This window comes from Ovis canadensis, chromosome 11 (genome assembly GCF_042477335.2).
Source record: "Ovis canadensis isolate MfBH-ARS-UI-01 breed Bighorn chromosome 11, ARS-UI_OviCan_v2, whole genome shotgun sequence".
In the NCBI taxonomy this organism is placed as follows: Eukaryota; Metazoa; Chordata; class Mammalia; order Artiodactyla; family Bovidae; genus Ovis; species Ovis canadensis.
Window position 1 is genome coordinate 48909186 of NC_091255.1, and position 20052 is coordinate 48929237.

General features: G+C 45.1%; 1 protein-coding gene across 5 annotated transcripts in view; it reads left to right on the plus strand.

Annotated features, from left to right (window-relative positions):
- Positions 1 to 20052, plus strand: part of WIPF2 (WAS/WASL interacting protein family member 2) — a 40718-nt gene that overhangs the window by 12657 nt on the left and 8009 nt on the right. For 4 of the 5 annotated variants that reach the window (XM_069543402.1, XM_069543403.1, XM_069543404.1 and 1 more), the window contains 4 exons: positions 8446 to 8577; positions 12124 to 12256; positions 12929 to 13045; positions 13392 to 14048. In XM_069543402.1, the coding sequence (XP_069399503.1) occupies positions 8515 to 8577; positions 12124 to 12256; positions 12929 to 13045; positions 13392 to 14048 (970 nt within the window). In that variant the 5' untranslated portion in view covers positions 8446 to 8514. Of the gene's footprint in view, positions 1 to 8445; positions 8578 to 12123; positions 12257 to 12928; positions 13046 to 13391; positions 14238 to 20052 lie in introns of those variants that run through there. The other variant, XM_069543407.1, reaches the window with a different exon arrangement.

A 20052-nucleotide genomic window follows, 5' to 3' on the forward strand; every position in this document is an offset into this window, starting at 1 on the left:
AATATTTATTTGTTTGTTTGGCTGTTTCAGGTGTTAGTTGTGGCGCTCGGGCTTTCTCTAGGCGTGGCACATGGGCTTGAGAGTGCGGACTCAGTGGTTGCTGTGTGCGGGCTTAGTTGCTCTGAGGCATGTGGGATCTTAGTTCTCTAGCTAGGGATCAAACCTGAATCCCTTGTATTGAACAGCAGAGTCTTAACCACCGGGCCACCAGGGAAGCCCCCTGGCTGTGTTTTAAAGCACTACAGCACTCTGAACTACAACTGATTTACTGCAATTGACTGTTTTCTATGTATGTTCCCCCACCCTCCCACTGGGTTTCCCAGGTGGCTGTGTGGTAAACAGTCTGCCCTACAGTGCAGAAGATGCAAGAGATGAGGGTTTGATCCCTGGATGGGAAAGATCCCCTGCAGAAGGGAGTGGCTACCCATTCCAGTATTCTTGCCTGGAGAATTCCATGGACAGAGGCGCCTGGTGGGCTACAATCCATGGGGTTTCAAAAGAATCTGACACAACTTAGCAACTGAAGCTACAGCAACCCTCCCAATACTTCGCTGCTCTCAGAATAGTAGGATTTTCTCTTAGCTTTGAGGGGTGTGGTAGGGGCTGGGGATGTTTGGTAAGGTCGTTTCTTACCATCTCTGTTTATGATGGCATTGTATTTACAGTTGCTCCTGTATTAGTTATCTCTAGCCATCTTTTTAATGAAGCCGTTCTTCACAACTGGTTATTTAATTGAATGCAAGAGTAGACTTCTCATTGATTTGTGGTCGTTTTAGATGAGAGGACTTGGTTGCCGAGTTGCCCTGTATCTGGGAATCATATATAACCTGTGGAACCTGATATTTGCCTCATCAAGTAGTCTATGCATATGTAGGCTTCTGAGTTCATGTTTTCCAGGCTTTTGAAAAATAACTTGGGACAAGAGGAAAGAGTCTTATTAGGGGGAAAAGCTGCATTTTGGGGTATATAATTTTATTCTTATTAGAAAAATTCTATTTGAAAGATTATCATCATAAAGTTACGTATTTTTCTTCTGCCTTCCCGGTGGCTCAGTGGGTGAAGAATCTGTCCGAAATGCAGCAGACACAGGAGACACGGGTTTGATCCCTGAGTTGGAAAGATCCCCTGGAGGAGGAAATGGCAACCCATCCAGTATTCTTGCCTGAAAAATCCTGTGGACAGAGGAGCCTGGCAGGTTATAGCCCATGGAGTCGCAAAGAGTTGGACACGACTAGGCGACTAAGCACGCACACGTGCGTGCACTTCTGCCTCCATCCTTCTTTCTTCCAGGATTGTGTGCTGCTTGTAACAGTGAAAAATCATTGAAGTAAAGAGGTTTTTTTAAAATTACTTGTTGTATCAATCAGGTTTGCTGCACAGTTAAATTTCCTTGATGGAAAATGCCTGCCATTGGAAAGATAATTTTTTATCCTTCATGGAGTAACTTTGGAATTTTAATTACTTCCATGGCCATACATGATAAAAATCTGTTTCACCAGAGGTTTGACTGAATTGAATTTCAAGGGAGAGGGAGCACCTTTTCCACTGAGAGAAGAGGGCTGTAGATTACTTGTAGATTATATAAAGCTTTCGGAGGAGGGGAGGGTGGTACAAGATGTGGAACAAGAAAGTTACTCTAGTCTGTTTCTTTGTGTTTTAGAGAAACCAAAATTGCTTTAGTGGAAACTCTATGGTATTCTGTCATAGAACACATGGAGGCGTGTTCATAGTTCTCTGTTGATGTCAGTTCTTGCGTAATTAGAGGAACCTGTTTGACTCCCGCTGTTAGTCTCTGGCAGTGGCATGCGAATCCTCTCAGGGAGCTCCTGGCTCTCCTCCCGTGTGGGGTTCTGTGGCTTGGGAACTGGATGTCTTCATGCCACTGTGGCGATGAGCTCACTCTTCCCTAGACTGCTGCTTTTCAGGTGCAAGGTTGAAGGTGGACGGGTAAGCAAATTCCCAGCAGGGAACTTTTAACCCTGGAAGACTTCCAGTTAGTACCTAGGTCCCTAGCTGTGCTCCAGCCAAAGAGAGGTGAGGTACAGTCTGTGGGGTTAATGCATGAGATAACTGGTGGAACTTGTTTACTTTGGATGTGAAGCTATTGGTTTGTTTAGCCTTCTTTGGTATAATAGGCATATTGGATGGAGGAGGATACTACTTTTTAAAATTCTTATTTATTTGTTTTGGTTGAGCTAGGTCTTCATCGCTTTCTCTGGTTGCGGCGAGCAGAAGTTACTCTCTAGTTGTGGTGTGAGCTTTTCCTTGCAGTGGCTTCTCTTGCGGAGCACAGGCTCGAGGTGCGTGGGCTCAGTAGTTGTGGCTCGTGGGCTTAGTTGCCCCGTGGCATGTGGGATCTTCCCGGATCAGGGATTGAATCTGTGTCCCCTGTATTGGCAGGTGGAGTCCCATCCACCGTACACCAGGGAAGTCCAGAGAAGGATACTACTATTGGATTTGGAGGATGGCTTCTTATTTGTTTATTTTTAATTGGAGGATATGGAGCATGGCTTATAAAGTCTCAGGTTTCATCTCCTACCATTCTTCTCACGCTGTTCCAGTTACCTTGGCGTTTAGTTCTCTAACACATCAAACTCATTCCCGTCTCCTTGATGTTTGTTAATTCTTTTCGGAAGATGCTTTCCCCAGATGTTCCTAGGGCTTGGCTGCTCATGGAGACGCTTCTGAGAGGCAGGCCCCCCAGCCCCTGCCCATCTAACAACACTGTGCCCTGCTCCTACACTCTCCTTTATGATTCTCGTTTTTCTATTCTTTTTATCACTGATATATGAGATTATATTTGTTTCCTTCCTCTAGAATGTAAGGTCCAAGATGGTAAAAAATTGTCTTGTTAAGCCACTGGAACAGAGTTTATCAATCTTATCATTATTCACATTTCTAAACCGGATAATTCTTTGTTGTGGGTGGCTTTGTTGCTGCATGGCACATGGGATCTTCCTGGACCAGAGGTTGAACCTGTGTCCCCTGCACTGGCAGGCAGATTCTTTACCACAGAGCCTCCAGGGGAGCCCTTAACAGGATACTAAAGAATGAAACACGTATTTAAGAAGGTGAGATAGGGACTTCCCCGGCGGTCCAGGGGTTAAGACTTTGTGCTTCCAGTGAAGAGGGTACCATTTCAGTCCCTGGTCAGGGAATGAAGATTCTACATGCTGTGCAGTGTGGCCAAAAAATAAATAAATAATTTTATTGTTAACATCTTAAATACCTATCCATATGACTGAGTGTTGTAAGGTGAAACTAAGGCCCTTGAGTCTTTCCTGAGGGAGATAGCCTACTTAAAAAATGTTCAGGGTCATTTTTTTCTCCCCCCTGTGGAATTTGGTTGGGTACTTTGGTACAAAAACTGTAATTTACTGTGTAATCAAAGTTGAGATCAAAGGAAAGTACTGTTACTTGAGGTCTCTTAGCATGAAAGTGGATGACATTAAGATTTAGATTTTTAAAAATTATTTTTTCTTTTTAAAACAACTTGTAAACGAAACCTCAGTTTTATAACAGTAGAATACCATTTGAATAAAGGCCTCAAATTGTAGTGGTAACTATAATATCTCTTAGATCATTTTAAATATATGAAGAAAGCAGCTAAGTTGGACTCTTCATTCATCAAATTAAAAGGCAGCATCATTGTTTCTGTCCTCAGGAGGCTTCCTGCTCCTAAAATGTATGAATATTTGGAAATTGAATAGAAAAATAAGTTTTGTCTTTCGAGGAGTAAAAGAAAGCACTTTTTAAAAAGTGCATTGCTCAAGTTTTATAGAGACTTATCTCTGAATTCTGAGATAAAGTTGACATTAAGAAGACTTAAAATAATGCTCTCTGATCTTTATTTCAAAGAAACTGACTCCTGAGGATGTATAAAGCTTATTTTATCATGGTTTTTAAGATGGAAGGGATTAAGAAAGGAATGAGAATTTTTCTGAAAATCAGGGACTCGAAAAACAGAGATGGTGAGGTTTGTAGTTTGGATTTAATAGATCAGAAAGGAAAGACTTAATTCTGTGATGAACTTTTTTTTCTTTTTTGTTTAACTTCACGAGTGTTAGATTCTTAAAAATGCAGTAGACAGTGATTCCAGAAGGCCTGAATTTGTCCTCTGATTAAACAATATTAGTCACTAAAGTTTGTCTTTCTTTTATAAAGCTTTATGAATGGTTTTTGCTTCATTTGTTCTTAACTGAAAGCACTTCTCAAAGCAGACCTTCTGCATTGGGTTAATGCTTGTAGTATCCATCTTGAATTGGTTTGAATAACACTTCTTTGGGGAATCTTCAGGGAAAGGAAAGTTGGGTTAATTTAAATTTGTACAAATTGGTCTGCTCTGGGAAAATGTAGAGATCTGGTTGAATTCTATCATTAAGATAGGAATTTGGAGTGAGTTAAGTTTTTATTTAGGAAAAATAATGGAAGATTGCTAAACCCAACCAGCTTGCAGTCGAGATTTGTTTCATAGTGATGAGTGAGGTAGAAAGGGATGTGGAGACCTGAGTTTGAGTCCTTACTCTTCAGTTTCCTCCTGAGTGATCATGGGGGTTGCCCTTAGTTCAGTCGGTCTGCCTCTTACCCTAGTGTGTACACAGACCCTGCTCCTCGAACTTCAGAGTTCTCACCTATAAAATGGGTGTGATAATACTTTACTGTAGAGGGCATCATTGTATACTCCGTGTCCCTGACAGGAGGGTGACATGCTTGCCGTCTTTGTGAAGGCAGCAGAGAGGCTGAGAGCCACTGCTGGAAGTTGGCGCTAAAGACAGTCACTTGATAAAAGTGTGCGCGTGCGCACACACACTCCACGGCTTGCAGGACCTGTTTCCTGACCAGAGATTTCAATTGGTTCACCCAGGTCATGGCAGTGAAAGCCCAGAATCCTAACCACTAGGCTATCAGGGGACTCCCAAAGGGATTTTTTTGAGGGATCTATTTTGAAATTGGAGTTTGAATTGAGCCTATTTTAAAAGGTATCTTTAACTGTGTAATGTTTTAGTGGTCTTTTGCAGTGGGTGACTTTAAAAAAAGGTTTGTCTTGCTAGAGAATTACTGCTTTGCCTAATACGTGACACTCACTATCAGATTTAAGGTTCCCTTTAGGTTATTTCTTATTTCGTAGCACGTAGGTTGGATCAGCTTGTAGGTCTGGGAAGAATTAGGGACTTGTCTGGACCTCTTTTCTAGGTCATTCTAGAAGACAGTTTCAGCCGTTGCAATGGCCAAAGTAAGTAAAATGGGAAGCCCAGGAAAGGCAGAAACTGAGGTGACTGGAATTAGTTGACAGTGTGTGTGTCTGAATGGACTATAATTTTCCCTATTGTTAGGCTGCTGGCTATATGCCGGCTATGGGGACCTAAGTGGAATGGTCATAGTAATCCCAGAGAGTTCAATAGAAGAAAGTTTATTTCTTCTTCTCCATATGTTTCTTTCATTTTAACACCCCCCGCACTCTGTGATGGATGTTCTGCTTATGAGCATTTACTATTTTGACCAATTTCTCAAGTCTAGTATGTTAGATTCCTGGGAAAGGAAAACTAGACTTAGTTTTGAAACCAGAAATGAGAAGGTAGTCTCCTTAGAGGAGAGCTAGCTGCTTGTTCTTTGAAGTGAATTCAGACACTACTCCCCACGGGAGCCACCCAGCCAGAGTAGTGTCCAGGTTTTTGTGGTTGGAGCAGAAAGTTCGGTTGGGCAGACAGCCTTTAGTGGCATTACACTGGGAGGAGTTGGGATTTTGAAGACATTCACAGTCATGTTTTTAATCAGATTTTACTTACCTACAAAGGTTCTTGGTTTTATAGAACCTCTGAAATATTTGCCGTTTTATCATTCTCCGGGCATTGAGAGAAGTGTTTAAGTGTTCTTTATTCACAGAAAGATTTTGTTCACTCCTATAACAAGAGAGTTTAGAACGAAACCTCTGCAGTTATTTGGCTTTGACTTTGAGGGGTTCAAGAAGTGGAATTTCCTTGGAGTGACTTTTTGGAAGTATTGTTCTTGAGTTTTGGTTTTATCTTTGCCTCCTACTTCAGTGTCTTAGGGTAAGAGTCCCCTGGCTTTAGTCTCATTTGTGAAATGAGGAACACTTACAAACTCTTTAACAGGTAGACAGCCATATAGTTTCTGAGTTTTAAGTGTTCAGCCACTGATGGGTTAAATTTGCACATAGTATTTATGCTCTTATCAGATTCCAGTCATATGACTGTATCAGGGGTCAGTAAACTTTGGCCCATGAGTCAGATCTGGTCCATGATCTGTTTTGTATGGCACAATGACTAAGAACATTTTTTTACATTTTCAAAATGTAAAGATCAAGAGAATGAAAAGACAAGCCACAGAATAAGAGAAAATATTTGCAAAAGGTACAGCTGATAAAAGACCATTAGCTAAAATATATAAAGAACTCTTAAAACTCAACAATAAGAAAACAACCCAATTAAAAAGTGGGCAAAAGACCTGAACAGGCACTTCATCAAAGAAGATATATAGATGGCAAGTCAGCATTTGAGAAGATTCCAACATCACGTGTCATTTGGGAATTGCAAATTAGAACAACAGGACTACACACCTATTAGAATGACCAAAATTCAAAATTCTCGAAAGGAGATGAAACAGTAGGAACTCTTACCCATTGCTTGTGAGAATTGCAAATTGATACAGCCACTGCGGAAGATATTTTGGCAGTTTATTACAAAACATACTCTTACCATATGATCCATCAGTCCTACTCCTTGATATTTACCCAAATGAGTCAAAAACTTGTGTCCTCACAAAACCCTGCACAAGGATGTTTATATCAGCATTATTCATAATTGCTAAGACTTGGAAGCAACCCAGATGTCCTTTAGGAGGTGAATGGATAAAACAAACTGTGGTACATCCAGACAGTGGAATGTTACCCAGCGCTAAAAAGAAATGAGTTATTAAGCCGTGAAAAGACATGGAAGAAACTGAAATGCATCTTACCAAGTGAAGGAAGCCAATCTGAGAGAGGTACATGCTGGATGGTTCCAACAGTGTGACAGTTCTGGAAAAGGCAAAACTGGGGAGACATTAAAAAGCTCAGTGCTTGCCAGGGGTCCAAAGGATGGGGCCAGGGAGGGATGAATAAGCAGAGCATGAAAGAACTTTTAGCAAAGTGAGATGATTCTGTATGGTATTACATTGGTGTTTCTGTGTGTGTTGTGTAATTCAGTCATGTCCAACTCTTTGCAGCCCCATGGACTGTAGCCCGCTAGGCTCCCCTGTCCCTGGAATTCCCCAGGCAAGAATACTGGGAGTGGGTTGCCATGCCCTCCTCCAGAGGATCTTCCCGATTCAGGGATCGAACCCGTGTCTCTTAGGTTTCCTGCATTGGCAGGTGGGTTCTTCACCACTAGCACCACCTGCAGAGCCAGCTACATTGGTGGACAGTTGTCATTATTCGTTGTTCAGTCACTAAGCTGTGTTCAACTCAGCGACCCCAAGAGCTGCAGAGTGCCAGGCTTCCCTGTCCTTCACTATATCCTGGAGCTTGCTCAGACTCACGTCCATTGAATTGGTGATGCCATCCAACCATCTCATCCTCTGTCACCCCTGTCTCCTTCTGCCCCCAGTCTTTCCCAGCATCAGGGGCTTTTCCATTATATGTTTGTCCAAACCCATGAAATGTACAACTGCACGAGTGAGCCCTAGGGCTTCCCTGGTAGTCCAGTGGTTAAGAGTCCACCTTGCAATGCAGGAGACACAGGTTCACTCCCTGGTCCAGGAAGATCTCACATGCCTTTGGAACAACTAAGCCCATGCACCACAGCTACTGAGCCTGAGCTCTAGGGCCACAAGCCACAGCTACTGAAACCTGTGTGTCCTAGAACCTGTGCTTGGCAATAAGAGGAGCCACGTCTGTGAGAAGCCTGAGCAGTGCAGCTAGAGAAAGCCCACCGGAAACAACGAAGACCCAGAGCAAAGCCAAAAAGAACTAAATGATTTAATTAAAGAGGGTGAACCCTAATGTAAACTATGGACTTTGGGCAATTATGAGGTGTCAGTGTAGGTTCGTCAGTTATAACAAATGTACCACAGCAGGATGTAGATAGTGGGGTACTGTATGTTTGGCTGGGGGGACAGAGGTTTTAAGGGTGCTCAGTACTTTTTGCTCAATTTTGCTGTGAACCTAAAACCGCTGGTAAAATGAAGTTTAGTAATGTAAAAGGCTGTCGAAGCAAAACAAAAGAATAATGTGCAACAGAGACCATAGACAGTTTACAGAGCCTAAAGTATTGTTTTTATCTGGCCTTTTACGGAAAAGAGTTCCTGAGCCCAGGACTGGATCCCAGTGCGCCTAGGAGATGAGTGTCTAGTTTCTCTGGTGTCGTGCCCTGGCCTCTGGTTCTTCTGGTACTCTGTGTCTCTCAGGGCAAAGTTGTTCTCTTGAATTTATTTCTGCTTCACTTGCAGGTATATGAGTGACCTAAAGCTGCAGATTAAAACGGAGAGAGAGCAGTGCCAACTGCACGAAGGGCAAGGATGCCAATTCCTCCTCCTCCTCCACCACCCCCCGGTCCTCCTCCACCTCCCACTTTTCATCAGGTAGGTCGTCCTTCCACTCGGCTATCCCAAAACCTGAATGCATACTTAGGGCTTCCTGGTGTAAGACATATGGTGTGGGAAGATGGAGACTGAATAAATAAAGTCTGTCTTCCTCAATTAGTTCTGATTCCTGAGAAGTCCTCTTAGGACCATAATGGCTCGTCTTGGCTTTCCTGTCCTGGTTCAGTCTAAGTGGAGCTCTGAGCAGGTGGCATCAGTGTTTCTTCCCTGTTAAACTATTTGTGACATAAAGGTCGGTGTGTCCTTTCTCTGTGCCCCAAAAGAGACTTACCTAGCTAGTTTGTTTCAGTACTAGGACTAGAACTCAGGCCTGCCAACTTCTGTTTTTTTTTTCTTGTAAGTTTTGGGTTTTAGACATTTTGCTTGAGAATATGTGTGAATCCCCTTTGAAAACCTCATTTATGTTGGTTGTGCCGGCTCTTCATCGCTGCGTGGGCTTGTCTCTAGTTGTGGTGAGCAGGGTCTCCTCTCTAGTTGCGGCGCTCGGCTTCTCATTGAGGGGGCTTCTCTGGGGGAGCATGGGCTCTAGGCTTGAGGGCTCAGTAGTTGTGGCACGTGAACTCGGTGGTGGTGATTCCTGGGCTCTAGAGCACTGGCGTGACAGTTATGGCTCCCGGGCTTCGTTGCTTAGAGGCACGTGGGATCTTCCTGGAGCAGGGATTGAACCCATGTCTCCTGCCTTGGCAGGCAGATTCTTTGCTACTGAGCCACCGGGGAAGCCCTGGATCCCCTTTTCAGATGAAGCCCAATAAGTAAAGTAGGTAAAAGCAGAACTGCTCTTGATAGAGTAGAGTTCAAAGATCCACAGTTATCCTGGGATCCCTGTGGCCTTTAGGTTACGGCGCTGCATTGTTCTTCATCATTCCCTCATAGCCTTTTCGCTGGGGGCTTAGTGTGTGTCAGAGACTCGGCTGACTACACTTTAGAAAAGCCACATAATTCTACTCTATACTTTAATTTTCTCTATACTTTTTAATTTTCATTTTTTTAAAACATTTTTTGTTGTTTTTGGCTGTACCACTTGACTTGTGGGATCTTAGTTCCTTGCCCAGGGATTGAACCTGTGCCCTCAGCAGTGAAAATGCAAGAGTCCTAACCGTGGGACTGCCAGGGAATTCCCATATAAGAGCTTATATATTGCTTGACTCTCCACACGAATTTATTTCACGAATTTATTCAAAAATTAAAAGAGGAAATACACGGATAAGCAAAAAGAAGCAGATAAAAATCATCTGTGATCCTGTCAATCTGACATGAAACAGTTTCTGCTTTTAAGGGCCCCCAGTATAATGAGTGAGACAGAGAAGTCGACAGACAAAATCCATGCTATGCAGAGATAAATGGGGCCACAAGAAGGGCACCTCACCAGTGGTCGAAGGAGAGGAGGCAGCCATAAGAGGAGCTTCTGGGGGGAGATGATACTGAGCTGAATCTTGAAAGATGAGTAGAGTTTAGCCAGAAAAGGGTGAAGGTAGGCACTTGGAGTTGCTTGACTGGCATCCTCCTCGTTGTTCTTCTTGGTTGAACTTTTAGATTACTTTCAGCTTTATGCTACTGTTTGTTCCTGTTATTATCTTTGTGCACTGCTCCAGTTATTTTCTTCAAGTTAATTTCTAGAAGTAGAACTCTTGTGCTAGACTTTTGTGCTATTTTTTGGCTGTGCCTCATGGCATGTAGGCTTCCTACGTGGCTCAGTGGGTAAAGAATCCACCTGCAGTGCAGGGGACGCAGGAGGTTTGATCCCTGGGTCGGGAAGATCCCCTGGAGGAGGGTGTGGCAACCCACTCCAGTGCTCTTGCCAGGAGAAATCCCATCGACAGAGGAGCCTGGAGGGCTCACAAAGAGCCCTGGGGTCACAAAGAGTTGGACAAAACAGCGACTGAGCATGCAGGCACGCACACGTGGCATACAGGAGCTTAGTTCCATGACCAGGGATCAGACCTGTGCCCCCTGAAGTGCAAGCACGGAGTCTTAACCGCTGGACCCCCAGGGAAGTCCTGTGCTGGACTCTCCTGAATCCTGTGACCACCATAGGGCAGATTTTTGTTCTGTACATTTTTTTTTAACATCTTCAGTGTGCCAGGCGCTATACAGGCAGTGCCTTCACAAAGCTAACAAACTCTTTTTGTAACTTTAACCTTAACCAATATCATAGGTAAATAATAATACTGTTTTACATTACATTTTTTAAAATTGTTATAGTTGAAGGTTTTTTCTTTTCATATTTGCTGGCTCTTTTGACTTTCTGTACCCCGTATTGTTCATGTGTGTGTGCTAAGTCGCTTCAGTCATGTCTGACTGTTTGTGATCCTATCTATGGACTGTAGCCCGCCAGGCTCCTCTGTCCATGGGGTTCTCCAGGCAAGCCACTGGAGTTGGTTGCCATTTCCTTCTCCAGGGGATCTTCCCAACCCAGGGATCAAACTCAAGTCTCCTGCATTTCCTGCTTTGCAGGCAGATTCTACCTGCTGAGCCGCCTGGGAAACCTCAGTACTGTTCATAATCTTTCTTGCTTATTATCCTATTGATTTCTGAGTTATCTTGTTTGTTAATGCTGTATAGATTTAGAGCACTACCTTTGTTTCTATCATATGTTACATTTGTCACTGATAATTTCTCCTTCCAGTGTGTTATCTGCATATTATATTCCTAAGTGAATAATCTGTAATAAAGAAATCTGTTGGTCTTTTCCTGTATTTTGGTTGTCTTGATAGGAAGTCCTTCCCCTTACCTATTTTTTTCCATATAGTACTTCTGTGGGTTTATTTTTTTACACTTAAAATTTTTAATTCAGCCAGAGTTAAGCCCTAAGGTAGGTATTTAACTTTATTATTTTTTTCTGAAAATTAACCACTTGTTGGACTTCCCTGGTATTCCAGTGGTTAGAGCTCTGAGCTTTCACTCCAGGGGGCTCAGGTTTGAGCCCTAGCCAGGGAACTAAGATCCTACATGCCCCATGGTGCATCCTCCAGAAAATTAATCACTAGTTTTTAACACCTTGTATTTAATAACCTATCCTTTCTGCACTGATGAACTGTACTTTCATTTTTTCTTATATAGATCTGGACCTGCTCATGGAGTGTCTGTTTTGTTCCATTAATCTAGGTGTCTGTCCTTGCGTTCTTATTATAGTTGGTCATAGGACTATTTCAAGATTTGAATGAGATCATGAAAGTAATGTGCTTATTATTATTAGCACAATGCTTCTGGTATAGTAGGGACTCCATAAATGTTTGCATTGATGATGATGATACCATACAGGTAAGCATCTGACGCAAGCCTAGTACATAGGTGCTCTGTTAGCATTGGTGCAGGCCTCCTCTCAGAAGCCTCTAAGTAGGAGGGAGAGCTGTCCCTTCACTAAAGGGCAGCATGAGAAAAGGGTGTGAGAAGGGTGTCATTTGGCACACGTACCTTATCAGGCTAGACAGGCATTGCATGGAATCCAGTTTGCCAAAGACATTTATCCTGAACTTGTGATGAAGAGGATATTGAGGGTGAGCTCCTGTCTCCCTCTTCCTTCAGGCAAACACTGAGCCGCCCAAGCTGAGTAGAGATGAGCAGCGGGGTCGAGGCGCCCTCTTACAGGACATCTGCAAGGGCACTAAGCTGAAGAAGGTGACCAACGTTAATGATCGGAGCGCGCCCATCCTCGAGAGTGAGTCTAAGCTGCATCGCCTTGCGAGCCGCCAGGACCCCAGGGTCGGCCTGGAGACTCGGCCGGGCTGTCATGTTTATTGTTGGATCTTGGGTGGGAGTTTCGTGTTAGGGTGTTCTGTGACTGTCTTCTCATCTGTACCTTTGAATGCCTCAGAAATTTCTTTTTGACCTTTGAGACACATTCTTGGGGTCTTAAGCCTCCCGTCTCCTTCTATCTCTCGTGCTTGTTAGGGAACATTCTTGGCTTTTCTCTGAGGAAACCACCATAGTCCTGAAAACCGATAAGCTGATTGCTGCAAGGGTTCTTGCTGGAGGGCCTCTGGGGAGCTGGCTCACACCTAGGTCCCAGAGCCGTCAGCCCCTGACCATCTGGGACTTGGAGAGGAGAGCTTAGAGAACTCTCTCATCCTGGCTACCCCTGTGCCCTAAATAAAGGAAGATTGGCTTCTCGTTCTTTTCACTCTCTCTCATCACAGCCCAGAGTTTCATCCCCATGCCTACTTGAAGCTGTGGAGCAGAGAGGCTCACTTTCTGTTTTCAGTGGAAGGACAAAAGCAGTGGCGGTTTGCAAATTAAAGCCCAGGGAGAAGGACGGGTTTCTCCTCAGGACTGACTTGGTCACCAGCTCAGAGCACACGTGAAATGACAATCCCAATGGTGTGCTTTCCAGAACCCAAAGGAAGCAGTGGTGGTTACGGTTCTGGAGCAGCTGCCCTGCAGGCCAAGGGAGGTCTCTTCCAAGGAGGAGTGCCGAAGCTGCGCCCTGTGGGAGCCAAGGACAGTTCAGGTATGTGGTAAGGACTTGCTTAGGGTATTTCCCAAGTGCCTTTGTTTTTGACTGATCCCAAGCGGGACCCCTGGAAATCAGGAACACGGTAGAGGTGCAACAGAGAGGAGTGGGAGCAGGGGAGGAGTGACAGAGTAGAATAAAGCAGAAGCTGAGGGATTCGGTGAAAGTGCGTTCAACTGGCAGCAGTAGTATTTGTTGATGGACCTGGAGCCTGAAACCAGGTTAAAGCCCAGAACTGTACCTGCCGCCATGCAGGTTGCGCAGAGGGGGCGGGGTGGCACGGAGATAGCTCCCCACCGTGCGCCTGGCTCTGTTGACCTGGTGCTGCCTGCTGTATTTGCAGAGAACCTGGCTGGTAAGCCAGCCCTCCAAGTCCCCAGTTCCCGAGCTGCTGCCCCGAGGCCTCCAGGGACCACAGCCAGCGGGCGTCCTCAAGATGACACAGACAGCAGCCGGGCCTCACTCCCAGAGCTGCCCCGGACGCAGAGACCCTCGTTACCGGACCTCTCTCGGCCCAGTCCCACCAGCAGTACCGGGATGAAGCACAGCTCCTCCGCCCCTCCTCCACCTCCCCCGGGGCGGCGTGCCAACGCCCCCCCCACGCCCCTGCCTATGCACAGCAACAAAGCCGTGGCCTACAACAGAGAGAAACCCCTGCCGCCCACGCCTGGACAGAGGCTTCACCTGGGTCGAGAGGGACCTTCTGCTCCACCCCCAGTCAAGCCGCCTCCTTCCCCTGTGAATGTCAGATCGGGACCAAGTGGCCAGTCTCTGGCTCCTCCTCCGCCGCCTTACCGCCAGCCTCCTGGGGTCCCCAATGGACCCTCCAGTCCCACGAATGAGTCAGCCCCTGAGCTGCCACAGAGACACAATTCTTTGCATAGGAAGACTCCAGGGCCTGCCAGAGGCCTGGCGCCTCCTCCGCCCACCTCAGCCTCCCCCTCTTCACAGAGTAATAGGCCACCTCCCCCAACCCGTGACCCCCCCAGCCGGGGAGCAGGTAAGTGCCTGGAAGTACCTTGTGTTTCCCCTCATACCCAAACTGAGTCTCTCTTCCTTTTCACCCTTCTCACCAAAGCTGTCCTTCAGTGACTGAAGTGAGTACTCATTGGACAGGTTTATTAGTGCCTTTTTACATGTCAGATTCTGTTGTTAGGGAAACAGCAATAAATTTAAAAAAGACAAAAAATCCTGTTCTGAACACTGAGGAAAATAAGTTAATAGGAAAAAAAAAATATATATATATATATGTATGTATGTATGTATGTATAAAGAAAACAAGCCTAAAAATATATATATATATATATATAAACACATAGTATATAGATGCTTTAGAGAAATATGAAGCAGAGAAAGGAGATGGGATGTACTGGAGTGGGGATGAGGTAAGACTTAAATTGCGGGGATGAGGGTAAAAGGGTCAGGGAAGGCCTCACTGATAAAGTGACAGTTTGCAAAGACCTGAAGAAACTGAGGGAATGCACTAAGCGGGCGTTGAGAGCAGCGGATGCTCAGGCCCTGAGACTGGGGACAGCAGGGAGACCGTTGTGGCAAGACCAGGACACGCGAGGGGACAAGCGGCAGGACGTGGCGGTCAGAAAGCTAGATTCCGTGAAAGAGTTGCCGAGGACTTTGTGAAGACTTCAGGTTTTACTCCGTGTGAGATGGGGAGCCAGTGGGTCGGGGGGAGGATGGGAACGTGGAAGTAGCATTGATCTACCTTTTGAAAAGGTCACTGGACCCTGTGTTGGGAAAGACCACAGGAAGACAGAGGGGCCAGGGAGAGCACTTAGGAGGCTAGGGCAGTGAACTGGGTGTATGGTGTATGGGTGGGTCACAGCAGGTTTGGGGAAAGATCAGTGTTCCATTTTTTTTTTGTTTTGCTTTTAAATATCTATTTATTCGGCTGCCTCCGGTCTTAGTTGCGATGCGTGGGCTTCTCTCTAGCTGTAGCTCGAGGGCTTCCTTGCCCCACACCATGTGGAATCTTAGTTCCTTGAACAGAGATCGAGTCCCCTACATTGGAAGGTGGATTCTTAACCACTGAACCACTAGGGAAGTCCTAGGTGTTCAGTTTTGAATGTCAAGTTTGAGACCTGAGAGGAAATCATGGATTGACGATTGGCTCTGAGACTCTGCAGTTCAGGGGGATGGTGTGGGCTAGAGAGGGGAATTTGAAGAATTTTGAGAACTACGTGCTGGGGTGAGACCACCTGGGGAGTGAGTTCATTAAAGGAGAGGAGAAGTCTGGGGCATGAGTCTTTCCTGTATATAGGAGAGGCCGGAGCAATGAGAGTACTAAGGCAGAGGAAGCTGAGAAAGGGCCTGGAGTGAGGAAGAAAGGAGCAATGCCGAGAGTAAGGGGAAAGTCCGAGATAGAGTCAGTGAGCACCCGGGGCCTGTGCCGCAAGTGGGTCAGGTAAGTTGAAGGCTGAGAATGACACTGGTCTCAGCAACACCAAGAGTCATTTTGAGGATCCACAAACTACCCTTGTGAGTAGTTTTAGTGGAGTGCGGAGGAGAGAGTGAAGTGAAGTCTGCTTGGATTGGGTTCAAGCATGCGGGAACAGGAGAGGCCTTGATGAAGACAGCAGTAGATGTCTAGGGAGTTTGCTGTAAGGGGAGAGGGCTGCAGCTATGCGGAATGGTTGCTGGAGGAGAATGTGAGATTGAGGGTTGATCCCCCTGCCCCAAGCTCCAAGATGGGAGAGGTTTCAACATCTGTTTGGACGCTGATGGAATGATCCTGTAGGGAAGGGGAGATTGCCTGGGTAATCCTCAGGGAGGCAAAAAGGAATGAAATCTGATCCACAGGTCAAGGGTTGGCCTTAGGTAAGAATTCAGATAGTTGTTCTGGGTAGCAAGAGGGATGACTGAGCATATAGGCAAAGAAGCAAGTGGGTAGGTAGGTGTAGTGGTGGGAGCATGTGGAAAGTTTCTTCTGTGGTTTTTTTTTTTTTTTGGTTCTATTTTCTTGGTGAGTTTGAAAGCACGGACATCTGTGAATGTGGGTAAGGAGTTAGAGATTTGAGGAGAGAAAAGAGGGCATGAATTAGCCATCGGGGAGCACGGGTGAGTGAGTGAAAGAGGGAAGTGTGCTGCGATGACCGGTGAGGCGGAAGGCTCACTGCAGCTTGGGGGCCACATGTTTCAAGTGAGATTCATCAGCTCAACGTGCCTTCAGCTGCGTCTCTGCCAGTCCTGAGTCGGGGCAGAGTTGTAATTAACCAGGTTAGCGTTTTGTAGGCATGTGTGACCGTGAGGGAGAGTGGGGCAAGGGAGGTAAGGGGGTGTGTTAGGGAGTGATTGTCACAAGGACCATGCTGCCAAACTGGGTGAGGAGAAGATTCAGGAACCTTTGAAAAGGTGGAAGAGAAGGGTTCTATGGTGTGACGGTGAGCTCTGTGGACTCCAAATCAAGCGAAAATGTGGAAGAAGTTGTGTCATCTTTCAGAACAGCCCAACTGAACGTAGAGAGTGAATGAGACTCTGACAGCTCTCTGGAGCCTTCTTAGTGTTCTGTAGTGTTAGTCGCCCAGTTGTGTCCAGCTGTTTGCAATTCCATGGACTGTAGCCTGCCGGAATCCTCTGTCCACGGAATTCTCCAGGCAAGAATATTGGCGTGGGTTGCCGTTCCCTTCTCCAGGGGATCTTCCCGACCCTGGGATCGAACCTGGGTCTCCTGCACTGAAGGCAGATTCTTTTACCATCTGAACCACCAGGGAAGCCCTTCTTAGGCCCAGGAATTTTGGCTCCCATATTCTGTTGTATCAGCTCCCCTGGTGGCTCAGTGGTAAGCAGTCTATATGTCAATGCAGGAGACCCAATCCCAGGGTCAGGAAGATCCCCTGGAGAAGGAAATGGCAACCCACTCTAGTATTCTTGCCTGGGAAATCCGATGGACAGAGGTGCCTGGCAGGCTACAGTCCATGAGGTCACAGAAGAGTCAGACACGACTAAAGAGACTAAATAGCAACAATTCTTTTGTATCACTGGGCTTTGAGCCGCACCCTCCACAAATGGCTTTTGAACTTTGGCTTTTGACACCCCACATGTATAGGTGAAATCATCGAATAGGGAGGTTTGTCACCAGGAAGCATGTATTAAAGGCCCATTAACCTTTAACCATTAACCATGCTGCTTGACTACGTACAGAGACATCTGTTCTGGGGGCTGACCATCAGGTGGTCACACAGGAGCCTAGTACATGGCCAGCTCTGTGTCTCCCTGGCTTTAGCCGTAAGGATAGAGTCCCAACCTGACCTTTGATTTTACAAAGTTTTGGTTAAAAAAATTTTTTTAACTAAAGAATTTTTTTTAATGACCCTTTATCTGAGCCAGAGCCCATGTCTTTCCCCTGCTTCTATTCCTGGTTGGGTTTAGAAAATGTAATTTCCGTGGGTTGAATTGAGTCATTTTAAATGTCTGTAGAATTCTTGCTTCCCACTTCTCAGTTCTTTCTTTGTGATTTCTTTAGAATATTGTGAAGTTATGAGTCTTGTTCTTCTATTAGCCATCACCAACTTTGAAGCCTGCCATAGGCCTTGGCCTACTTTCTGCATCAGTAACCAGAGCAACAGTTCTTAAAAATGATACTCTGAAAAAAAAAAATTCAGATATTTTAGTCAGAGATCTTTTGAGTATTGGCTCCATTTGTTTGTGAGATTGGGCCTATCACTCTGATTTCTGAGTTTGTTTCCTGATCTGTAAAATGATATTCATAGTACTTTCAGAGGTGGTTGTAAATAAAAGGATGCATAGAAGTGCTTTATAAACTGTGGTGTGCTGGTGAGTTTAGTGGTTTTATGCAAAGGGCTTCTGGGTAGTTTTCATGGACTTATTTCTATTAATTAATCATACTATGATAATGCTAACATGTTATAATGTACTTTTGTTTCTTTATGAATGATTTAACATTTGAAAGAATAAAAAGGCAAAAGAATATGTAAAAAAGGCAAAAGGAGTCTTTTGCCTTGCCCAGGGTGCTTAAAGACCAAAAATATCCCTTCTTATTGGTCCATAAAGTTTCTTTTTGAATTTTTCCTCTGTAGAGTAAAACACTATTTTGAAGGACATTTTTTTCTTTTGAAAAGAATCAAGGATGGAGTGGGAGGTTGGGTTTAGTAGATGTAAGTGCAACATTGTAAATCAGCTATGTCTGTGTGCTCAGTCCTGTCCAGCTCTTTGCCACCCCATGGACTATAGTTTGCCAGGCTCTTATGTCCATGGACTTGTCCAGGCAAGAATATTGGAGCAGGTTGCCATTCCCTACACCAGGGGATCTTCCCAACTCAAGGTTCGAACCTGGGTCTCCCACAGTGCAAGCAGATTCTTTACCATCTGAGCCACCAGGGAAGCCCTGCTTCAGTTTAAAACAAAAGAATCAATAACATTATGCTTTACTCAAAATTAGGTTTATCTTGGATTACAAAAGTTGATCTTCCCACCCTGAGGTTTCTTTTACACACTGCTTGTCTCTTGAGGTCATTGGATTCCAGCTCTGTCACTTGAAGTAGTCTTAAAACTGGATGTGACAAACAGCAGAACCTGGTCAGGATTACTGTCCCTGAGCTAAGCATACCAAGCAGGTGGTTCTTCGTGCTCCATTTTGCCTGTCCAGGTTGGCTCTCATCACTGCCACCTGCTCACAACCTCACTGGTATCCTTTTGAGCCTGGCTGATGCTGTCTACTTTACTTGCCCTATCCCCACCAGGGAGTCTGGGTAGACACAGATTTCCAGGACCCTAAGAAATCTGACCTGCCTCTTGAGAAACCTATATGCAGGTCAGGAAGCAACAGTTAGAACTGGACATGGAACAACAGACTGGTTCCAAATAAGAAAAGGAGTACGTCAAGGCTGTGTATTGTCACCCTGCTTATTTAACTTATATGCAGAGTACATCATGAGAAATGCTGGGCTGGAAGAAGCACAAGCTGGAATTAAGATTGCCGGGAGAAATATCAATAACCTTTGCATATATATATATATATATATATGCAGATGACATCACCCTTATGGCAGAAAGTGAAGAGGAACTAAAAAGCCTCTTGATGAAAGTGAAAGAGGAGAGTAAAAAAGTTGGCTTAAAGCTCAACATTCAGAAAACTAAGATCATGGCATCTGGTCCCATCACTTCATGGGAAATAGATGGAGAAACAGTGGAAACAGTCAGACTATTTTTTTGGGCTCCAAAATCACTGCAGATGGTGACTGCAGCCATGAAATTAAAAGACACTTACTCCTTGGAAGGAAAGTTATGACCAACCTAGATAGTATATTCAAAAGCAGAGACATTACTTTGCCGACAAAGGTCCATCTAGTCAAGGCTATGGTTTTTCCAGTAGTCATGTATGGATGTGAGAGTTGGACTGTGAAGAAAGCTGAGTGCCGAAGAATTGATACTTTTGAACTGTGGTGTTGGAGAAGACTTGAGAGTCTATTGGACTGCAAGGAGATCCAACCAGTCCATTCTAAAGGAGATCAGTCCTGGATGTTCTTTGGAAGGAATGATGCTAAAGCTGAAACTCCACTACTTTGGCCACGTCATGCGAAGAGTTGACTCATTAGAAAAGACTCTGATGCTGGGAGGGATTGGGGGCAGGAGGAGAAGGGGACAACAGAGGATGAGATGGCTGGATGGCATCACCAACTTGATGGACGTGAGTTTGAGTGAACTCCGGGAGTTGGTGATGAACAGGGAGGCCTGGCGTGCTGCAATTCATGGGGTAGCAAAGAGTCGGACACAACTGAGTGACTGAACTGAACTGAAGAAATCTGAGCATGAGGGAAATGTTTTAAGGATGACCTGAAAGAGCTTTGGTTTGAGCAGATTTGGTATGAAAACAGGGTTCGGAGATCTGCTGGGAGGTGTTAAGGAGGTTTCTCTTTAATTATTATCTCTAATGGACACTGTCCATGCTTACACAGACCTTGGAGATTGAGGGAGAGTTTACATTCTGAGTGTGTTTTGTGGGAAGCTAAAACTGACATTTACTGGGCCTA